The 10109-nt window shown below is 52.2% G+C and overlaps 1 protein-coding gene across 1 annotated transcript; it reads right to left on the reverse strand.

Annotated features, from left to right (window-relative positions):
• Nucleotides 1-8045: 8045 nt before the first annotated feature.
• Hps6 (Hermansky-Pudlak syndrome 6) lies at nt 8046-10109 on the reverse strand (the record flags this gene model as incomplete). The annotated part of the gene is given in 1 exon segment (XM_013504129.1): nt 8046-10109. A coding segment is annotated over 1 exon segment (1912 nt), but the record flags the coding sequence as incomplete, so codon positions are not given.

Here is a 10109-nt window from a genome sequence, read left to right on the forward strand (position 1 = left end):
CAGATTTCTCAGTCCAAACCTTAAAGGCCAGGAGAGCATGAGTGAAGTGTTTCAAGACCTTGAGCTCACTTTGTAACCTGGGCTGGTCTCGAACTCACAACGATCCTCCTGCCTCAGCCTCCTGAGTGCTGGGATTACAGGCATGCGCCACTATACCAGCCAATTTTTTTTTTTGGTACCGGTAATCGAACTCAGGACCTTGTGCTTGCCAGGCAGGCGCTCTGAGCTACATCCCTGGCCATCAAGACCTAAAAGAAAACAATTTCCAACCCAAGCTGATATATCCCACAAAACTATCTTTCAAAATTGATAAACAAATAAGATGTTTTTATGATAAAGAGCACCTAAAGAAATATATGACCAACAAATCAACACTTCAAAAAATTCTGAAGGATAGCCTAGAAGGAGACAGTGGAGCTAACAATAACAAAAGGTCCAATAGAATGAATATGCCAGGTGGGGTGAACAGTTGAGTAGAATGAAAAATAGGGAATCAGCAACACCAGAAGGAGACAATGACAGGAAGAAGTCAGTTCCTATCTGTAATCTCTCAATGTGAATATCTCACTTCTCCAGTCAAAAGACACAGACTGGCAAAATGGATCAAGAACAAAATCTAACTGTATGCTATATATCACAAACACATTTAACCCAAAAAGAAACTCATAGACTAAAAGTCAAAGGGTAGAAACAATATCCTATGCAATGGGACCCCCAAAAAGCAGGGGTCCCTACCCTATATTCAGTTTTGGTTTTTTTGTTTGTTTGTTTGTGTTTGTTTTTGTTTTTGTTTTTGAGACAGGGTCTCGCTGTGCAGTTCAGGCTGGCCTTGAGCTCATTTTGTAGCCCATGCTGGTCTCAAACTTGATAAGGATCGACAAGGATACTCCTGCCTCAGCCTCCCAAGTGCTGGAAATACAGGCATGTGCCACCACACCTGGCCCTACCTTATATTCAGACATAGTGAACTCCAAGCCAAAATTGATCAAAAGAGGCAAAGAGGGGCTGGGCATGGTGGTGCATGCCTGTAATTCCAGCACTCAGGAGGCTGAGGCAGGAGGATCATTGCAAGTTGAAGGCCAGCCTGGGCTACAAAGTGAGCTCAAGGTCAGCCTGAACTGCATAGGGAGACCCTGTCTCAAAAAAAAAAAAAAAAAAAAAAGAGGCGAAGAGGGTCACTTATATTCTTTAAGGGAACAATTCAACAGGAAGAGATAACAATTATTAACATATATGCACCAAACAACAGGGCACCCAGCTTTATAAAACAAGTGGTACTGGACATAAAAGACCAGGTAAACATAAACACAGTTATAGTGTGGGGCCACAGTTCCTCACTATCACAAATAGGCAGATCAACTAGACAAAAAAAAAAAAAAAAAAAAATCAACAAAGAAATGTCAGATTTTGAGCTGGGTATGATGGAGCATGCCTGTAATCACAGCACTTGTAAGGCTGAGACAGGAGGATTGCCACGAGTTTGAGGCCAGCCTAGACTACATAGTGAGTTTAAGAGCAAGAGTATGTCTCAAAGAAAAAAAAATCAGAATTTGAATAAAACCTTTGAACAAATGGTGGAATTCTACCACCACCAATAGACTATAGTCTTCTCAGTAGCTCATGGACTTTCTCCAAAATAGACCACATACCAGTCAACAAAGCAAGCTCAAGTAAACATAAAATAACTGAAATGATGCCATACATATTATCAGATCAAACCACAATGAAACTAAAAATCAACAACAAAAGAAAACACAGAATTTATGCACATGCATGGAAACCAAACAATAATACATTTTTAAATTAACAAAGCATTACACAAGAAATCAAGGAAGAAATATTACCAAAACAGAACCAAGAAGATTTAAAAACCCTGAATAATGCAGTAACAGGCAATGAAATTAAAGCAGTACTAGAAAACCTCCACTTTTAAGAAAATTCCAGCCAGGCGTGGTTGGACACACCTATAATCCCAGCACTTGGGAGGCTGAGGCAGGAGGATCGTTGAGAGTTCAAGACCAGCCTGGGCTATAAAGTCAGCTTAAGGCCAGCCTGAACTGCACAGTGAGACCCTGTCTCAAAAAGATCAAGGAAAAAAAAAAGGAAAATGGAAAGATATCCCCTGTTCCTGGATAAGCAAAACCAATACAGTAAAAAGAATCATATTTCTAAAATTGATATACAGATTTAATCTCCATCAAAATTCCAATAGCATTCTGGTGGGAACAATCCTAAAATCCATATGAAACTGGAAGTGACCCAGTATAGCAAAAACAATCTTGAGTGACAAGAGCAAAGCAAGAGGCATCACAACCCTACAACTGAAATTATATTACAAAACTACGGTGATAAAAACAGCATGGTATCAGCACAAAAAACAGACCTGAGGATCATTGGAACAAATTAGAGGATGCAGAAACAATCTCAGGTGCATCCAAGTATTTCATCTTTGCCAAAAGGACCAAAAAACACATACTGAAGGAAAGATAGCCTCTTTAATAAATGGTGTTGGGAAAACTGGCTGTCCCCATCCTGAAGATTGAATCTAGACCCATATCTCTCACTATATACTAAACTAAAATCAAAATGGGTCAAAGGATGAAATATTAAAACAGAAAGGGCTGGGGATTTAGCTCAGCGGCACAGCACCTGCCTGGCAAGCGTGAGGTCGTGAGTTTGATTCCCAGTTCCAAACAGCAGAAAAAAGACAGCCTATGCAATGGGAAAATTTTTTGCCAACTGTTAGGAATTGAGGGTGAAAAGAAGCAAAGGTGCAAGCTCAGCATGAAAGGCTTACTTCAGAAGAACTGAGAGGGGCTGCGCCGGTACCTCCACCAGGCCGGTACTCACGCAGGCGGAGGGGTTTTCACAGGGCCGTGAAGGGAAGGGGCAGTGACAGGGGCTGGGGATACCTGCGAGGACAAGGCGAGAAAGTCCAGGGCCCCAAGGACAAGGCGTGGGCAGGCGCAGTGAGTAGTGGGTGCTGTGGGGGCAGGACTGAATAATGATACGAACCAGCCTAGGATGGCAGAGTCCCTCACCAATCATTCCTCAGACACAAAACTAATATCTAGAGTGCATAAAGAACTCAAAATGTTAGACTCCCCCCAAAAGACACCATCCAAAAATGGACGAGTGAAATGAATAGATGCTTCACAGAAGAAGTGTAGGTGGCCAACAAATGCGTGAAGAAATGCTCAGCATCACTGGCCATTAGAGAAACGTAAATTAGAAACAACAGTGAGGCTCCACCTTACCCCAGGAAGAATGGCCATCATTAAGAAATTAAATAATAACAAGTGCTGGAGAAGCTGTGAGGGGAAAGGAGACATTCTACGTTGTTGGTGGAAATATACATACAACTACTGGAAGGGTAAGTCAGCACGGAGAGTCTTCACAAAATGCAAACTAGAATCCATTTGACCCAGCTATTCCGCTTCTAGGTTTCTTCCCCAAAGAGCTGAAGGCACCCTATTCTGGTGATCCACGCACACCCATGTTTGTAGCGGCACAATTCATAATAGCTAGATCTTGGAAGCAGCCCGTGTGTGCATCAGCAGATGGATAAGGACATGTAGTATTTATACACAGCAGTGTCCTCCCTGCCATAAAGAAGGGCAGACTTGAGTCTGTAGGAAGAGGGATGCACCCTGAGACCACAGCGTCAGGAGGAACATGCAGGGTCAGCCACACAGCTTAGCTCTATTGCATGGGTTCTCTTCCGTGAGAAACCCAAAGCATAAATAACTTAAAGGGCAAAAGAAAGGATAATAGGAAAGAGGGAGACAGACCTTCCGCAGAAGGGAATGGGGTCTGGACGTGGAAGGGTTCGGGCGGGCGGGGGCAGCAGCGAGAACTAAGACGTGTTCCACACAGTGCCGCCTCCCCACGACGCGTGCCACCCCGTGCTTATGGAGACAGCCACAGGGGGAGTTATGCGCCACGGCAGCTCCAGTAAACCTGCCCCTCCAGGCTGCCGCGGAGGGGTGTGCCGGGGCCCCTGGGAAGACGCTGCATTCTACAGGAGAAAAGATATGGCTTTCCAAAGCCAAAGGACTTAAAAAAAAATCTGAAGCTGGGTGTGGGGGCCCACTCCCGTAACCCCAGCACTCAGTACTCTGAGGCAGGAGAATCACCACCAGTTTGAGGTCGGCCTGCCTGGTCTGGAGTTCAAAGCCGTACGAGTTCAAGACCAGCTATAAACTGTCTCAAAAAAAAAAGAAAAGAAAAAAGGATTTAGAAAGCCCAAATGAGCCATGCATGGTGGTACACGCCTGTCATCCAGCTCTGGGGAGGCGGAGACAGGACTGCCAGGAGCATGAGGCCAACCTGGACTCCATAATGAGTTCAAGGCCAGCTTGAATTACGTAGTGAGACCCTGCCTCAAAAGGAAAGAAAGAAAGAAAGAAAGAAAGAAAGAAAAAGAAAAGACAAAGACAAAGAAAGCGCCAGAGATGCTTCCTGCTCTGTCTTTCTGACTGGCTGGGCTGTGTGCCTGGCTCCTTTTTTCTCCTTTGATGCCTCTCAGCCACTGCCAACCCTTCTGCCCTGGGGCTCTTCTCAGATTTTTCCTCTCCCTCCCCTCTTCTGGTGGTGGTGGTGAATGAACCCAGGGCCTCTGCACTGAGCTACAACCCTCCTTTTTTTTTCTTTTGGTCTTTTTGTCTTTTTTTTTGAGACAGGGTCTCTCTATGCAGTTCAGGCTGGCCTTGAGCTCACTTTGTAGCCCAGGCTGGTCTCGAACTTGCAACGATCCTCCTGCCTCAGCCTCCCGTAGCTGGGATTACAGGCGTGCACCACCACGTCCCGACTTTTATTTTATATTCATAGAAAATGAGGCCTTCCCGTGTCCTCCCAGGAAACTACCGTGTCCTCAACTCCCTCCCCAGTTCCAGTCCTGGAGAGGAAGTGTCCTGGCAGCAGCAGACGCCTTTCTTCTGGATGACAAGCGCAAAGACGCGTCCTCTCTCCATGGTTTTGACCTCTCCACCTTCTCTCCAACCTTCAGAAAACCTTGAGTTAGTACCTCTGCGGACTTCCTCCTCCCTGGAAGAGAAATCAGCAAACGCGAGCTCATTGAGTGCAACGGGTGGAGCTGGCAGTGACAAGCATCACCACCAGGGGGCGCCCGCGTCTAAGCAGAGGCTGAGCCGGGACCCTTGGTCACCGCTCAGGAATTTTCTGGCCTTCTAGGGCAGAAAGTGTGATAAGCATTTAAGCTAGGGGCGGCTCCCTGCGGAGGGAGTTACTCCCACTCATGGTTCTCCTCTCTTTTCCTGACCACTGTGAACAAAATGCTGGTGCAGCTGCCCAGTGTGGGACGCGTCCTTTGGCCAGGTTCCCACAGAACTCAGGCATAGCCCAGAACCGCTTCTTTCTAGGGCTTTGACTTCAACCCACAGCTCCCACAGGCCCAGGGCCCATCCCGCCGCGGACCTCGCGGGCTCGGGCTGCCCAGCCTCCTCCCCTGTTTGGAGGTGCGGGTCCTGGCACAGTACCAGTCCTGGCCTTTTCTTACACGGCCCTGGCTCAGGGCCATCCCCATGGCCATCCCGGCCCCAGGCAGCCCGGCTGTTCCTCCAGACGCGCCTGAGTTCCAGGTCTGCGGCACAAAACGGGAGGAAAGCCGGAAAACCTCTGAAGCCGGAAAACCTCTGAAGCCGGGAGCACAGCCCCTTCTCGGCCACAGCCACTGGTCACACGCTGCGACCACGCTAATAGCTGGGCCTGTCTGGAGCCCTGCGTGATCCGCGCAGAGGTTACAAAACACGAACCGCCCTGTCTCTGTCCTCCGCGAACTTGTATGCTACACGGGGAACAAGTCACTCGCTAATCACAGTATCAAAGAGCGGCTGGAGCTGAGGCTACAAGGGAGACGACAGGGCCCAGCGCACTCGTGCAGGGCTGTGATCCCAGCTCTGAGTAAAAAAGCTAACACACAGTGTGGATGAGACCCGAGGGTCACAAATTCAAGCTCAACCTGCCTATGTAATTTAGCAATTTAGCAACACCCTTCCTCTAAATAAATAAATAGAAAGGGCTGGAGACAGAGTTCTGTGTAAAGGCACTAGGTTTAATCCCCAGTATAAGGAAAATAAAATACAAAAACAGGCCTGAGGATATTGCTCAGTACAAGGTCTTGGATTCAGTCCCTAGGAATGCAGAAAGATAGGGGCAGAGACAGAAAGTTGCACAGCTGTAACCCCAGCACTCTGGAAAGCTGAGACAGGAGGTTCCCAAGTTTGAGCTCAGCCCAGACTATTCAGCAATTTAGTAAGTGCCTGTCTCAGAATAAGGAAAAAAAAAAAAAAAAAGAGCTGAGGATGTAGCCAGTGCACACCCCCTTGGTTCAATCCTCAGCACCAAAAACCCTCCCAAAACAACCACCACCTCTGGAAACGAAGGTTAGATTTGAGAAAACATAAATAAAGCCACTCTAACAGTCCCAATGACAGGTGGCCCAGGCTGAAGGCCAGATCAGGATATGGAAGATCAAGCGTGATCCTTTGTCCACTTTCTTGCAGGTCACATGTGGAAGGAGTGGGGCTCTGACCTCTGACCCCTGCAGTCTGAGGTCCCCAGGGAGGTGACAGGGCCCATCCTAGGCTAGAGGGCAGGAGCCCTCCAAGAGGTGTGCCTCACCTCTGCAGCCTGAGGTTCACAGAGGGCGGCTAGGAAAGATCTGCGCCAACTTCGTTAAGCCCCAGGGACCCACTCTGTGTAATTTCCTCTCCAGGTACAGAAGAGGCCCAAGGCAAGTCTCAGGCTGAGAAAAGGCAACCTCCGTTCAGTAGGGTCAGACTTCCTGGTTTTGGCCACCCTCAGCTTCCCACGGAGGAGACATAATGGGTCCAGCCTCCAGACGGGCTGAGAGGAAGCTGAGCAGGGGGCTGTGTGCCCAGCCCCGGGCCTCTGCGGGGAGCAGTGGCTTAAAAGCCCGTAGCTGACTTCAGGCAGTAGTAGGCATCTTTGCTCGAGGGCCAGGACAAGGGCAACCCCACACTTGGATAAGACCAGGGTGTTCCCCGCCCCCCCACCGACTTCAGGAAGGTGCAGGAGCTGCTACAGACTCGGCTGTGCAGACCCAGGAACTCCCACAAGGCTGAGGCACTCACTCCCTGGCATGGGCAAGACAAGGGGCTCCCCCTTCCTGAGGCTGAACGGTCCCTGGTCCCACGTGAGCCTGAGTCCAAGCTCAGGACTGAACGGAATCCAAGCCGTAGGTCCCGCTGAGGACAGAACTGAGTATCAATCCTTACCCTGGGCCCCAGCCTCAGACAAGGGCTAGCTGGGGCCCAGGACGATGTTGAGTAGCAGCACCCAGGGTCCTACTCTATGCCAGAACCAGGTAAAGGGCCACCAGAGTAGAAGCAGGCCCAGGGCCAAGGCCTCTTCCGTGGTCCTATTGGCTAATCCAGACAAGCAGAAATCTGTACTGCACACACCGATTTCTTTTTTTTTTTTTTTCACACCGATTTCTTGGCTAGGGGAGCAGAAGGAAAGCAGGGTCCCCCAAGCTCTGCCCCTAGCAACTCTGGTTACAAATAGGGTTCTGCAGGCAGCTCTCCTGTCTGGCAAATCTTCCGTGAGGCTAGAGGCTGCTCTAGGAGTCCTGGTGGAGACAGGCACCAGCTCAGGGGCCAACATAATTCTTACCCACCCCTCCAAGTCAGCAAGGTGGATCCAGCCCTGAGCCGGAGTCAGTGCGCTCATCCAAGCCCCCACAGCAGAAGCTACAGGCTGTGCAGTAGGCAGTGCAAATGCAGAGCTGCTACTCTCTAGGAAGTGCACCTGGCCAGCTCCTTAGTCTTTGCAGATCTCTATTTCCTCCCCCGGAAAATGGTAAGTTAGCACTTTCCCGTGGGTTAGAAGGAGCATTAGATGAGGGATTGCATCAAGACCAGAGTGAATGGCGCAGAACAGATGCTCGAAGTGTTAATTTTATGACTGGAAGTGGCTGCTTTAACCAAAAGATACAAATTCAACCACTCCCTCTATAATCCACAACCCCGAGACCCTCAGCTGTTAAAACCACACAAATGGAATGCACATTTGACATTTATATATATTTCAGAAACCGTTTCAGAAGACAGAAGGGAACTGCACACACAGGTTCTGCCCTGGCCCCTCCAACTCCTAGGCACTCCTCCCTCATCAAGAGTCCTACAAGTGACTTCCCGTGTCAGTCACAGAGGCCCTATACAGAGGGTGCCCAAGCCTCCAAGTCTGGCTGCTCCACTGCCTGCAGTGTGGGCACAGGTCCCCGAGGGGGTGTGGGGGGTGGGGTGCCCAGGTCCCACAAGACGTCCTCATACAGGCTTAGGACTGGGCCTGAGGGCCGTCTTTGCGCCCCGGTCTGCTCCAGCAAGGTTCTGAGCAAGCCCACAGTGAGAGGGGGCTCTGCCCCAGGCTCAGGAAATGGGGTAGGGGGCCCCCCCTCATCCGGAAGGTGTGTTCTCAGGAGAAGCAGGAGCTCATCTGGAGCCAGTTCCGGTGGGCACAAGCAGCAGAGAAGAGGGAGGTGAGCGTCCAGCCGGCGGTGCCGCGCAAACTCGGCCAGCAGCAGTTTGAAGATCTCGCTTCGAAGCAGGGGGCTGGAGGGCCCCAGGGCCAGGCCGGCCTCCAGGGCCCGCTCCCACTGCTCCCCTCGCACCAGCTGCCCCACGGCTTGCAGCACAGCCTTGGGTCTCCTGCTACCCAAAAGCAGCTCTATCTCCAGGGCCTCAGGTCTGCTCCCTTCTTCACCCAGGACGGCCAGGGCTCTGCGGTAGAGGGGCAGCCCTGGGCCTCCAGCTCCCCAGCCTGGCCCGCCCTGCTGCTGGGCCAGCTCCACGAAGGCGGGGAGCCACCGAGGCTCCAGCCGGCACAGGCACCGGCACAGGAGTTCAAAGGCGGGCAGTATCCCATTGGGGGGGTCCTTCCCAGGTGTTGTACCCCCTAGCACCCTTTTCCATACATCAGGGGGAGCTTGGGAGCTCAGCCTGCCACTCCCATCTGGCTGGAGCTGCAGGACGCGAAGGGTGGCACCCCAGGCTGCTGACGGAAGGGCCTGGAAAACAGTGTTGAGCTGGGCAAGCTGCTCTCCTGCCAACTCAGTCCTCAGCAGGCGTGCCACTTCCTGGTGGGCCAGCTCGGTCCAGACGGCCTCCTCCTCCTCCCCTGCCACCAGCTGGGCCTTGAGCTGCTCTAGGCTCTGATAGTCTCGAAGCTCAGCCCTTAGGGTCGTCAGCAGGGTGGACGGGGACATGTGGCCCTGGAGGATGGCAGCGAGGGCTTGAGGTGCTTGGAACGTGCTGTTGTGCCTCAGTTCCTCCGGGGTGAGCTGGGCACCCCGCAGGCTCCGCCGCTGGTAGTACCCACAGGCCTCTTCGAATACCAGGTCTGTGGCTGAAGGCAGCTCAAGGGGCCGGGGGGTTTCCCAGCCCACATGAAACAGACCCAAGGCTGAAAGCAAACGAAGGCCCCCTTGGGTCCCTAGTCCTTCCCCGTCCTTCACTGCGAGGGCCAAGGGCTCCAGCAAGTGGACTCTGTCCGTACTGAGGACCTTCCGCTCCAACAGCTGCCCGCTGCCCATGTCCAGAAGCTGCAAGGTGGAGCCCAGCACACAGGCCAGAGTGCCGTGGAATGTTCCCAGGGCGGCCGAGCCCTCCAGACCTACAGGGACCTCCTGCAGGGCGCCCACAGTTCGCGTAGCACCGTGGGCTTGCACCAGGCTCACAGTGCCCCTGGAGTCCAGCAGCAGCAAGCCCTGGGGGGTCGGGGCCCAGGTATGGACCGCCAGTGGCTCTCCGGGGCACAGCAACCCAGGGCAGCCTCGGAGCAGGGTCCGGAAGTCCCAGGTATCCCCCTGCTTGGGATTCAGGCTTTTACTGTAGGACAGGCCGAGGCGCGGGGCGGTCACCATCACCTTGCCCCTGCTCGGGTTCCAAGTGAGGAGGACGTGCGCCGCACCCGGCCCGCTGGAGGCAGCGGGGCCCAGGAAGACGTCCTTGCGCGTGGACAGCAGGTGCAAGGGCGGGCAATGGTGCAGCAGGACGTGCGTGCGGCCCAGGCGGGCACCGGCCTCGCCGCCGGGCTCCAGGGTACGCACGCACACGCGGCGGCCGCCC

Source organism: Chinchilla lanigera, unplaced genomic scaffold, assembly GCF_000276665.1.
Source record: "Chinchilla lanigera isolate Chin_1 unplaced genomic scaffold, ChiLan1.0 scaffold00084, whole genome shotgun sequence".
Taxonomy (NCBI): Eukaryota; Metazoa; Chordata; class Mammalia; order Rodentia; family Chinchillidae; genus Chinchilla; species Chinchilla lanigera.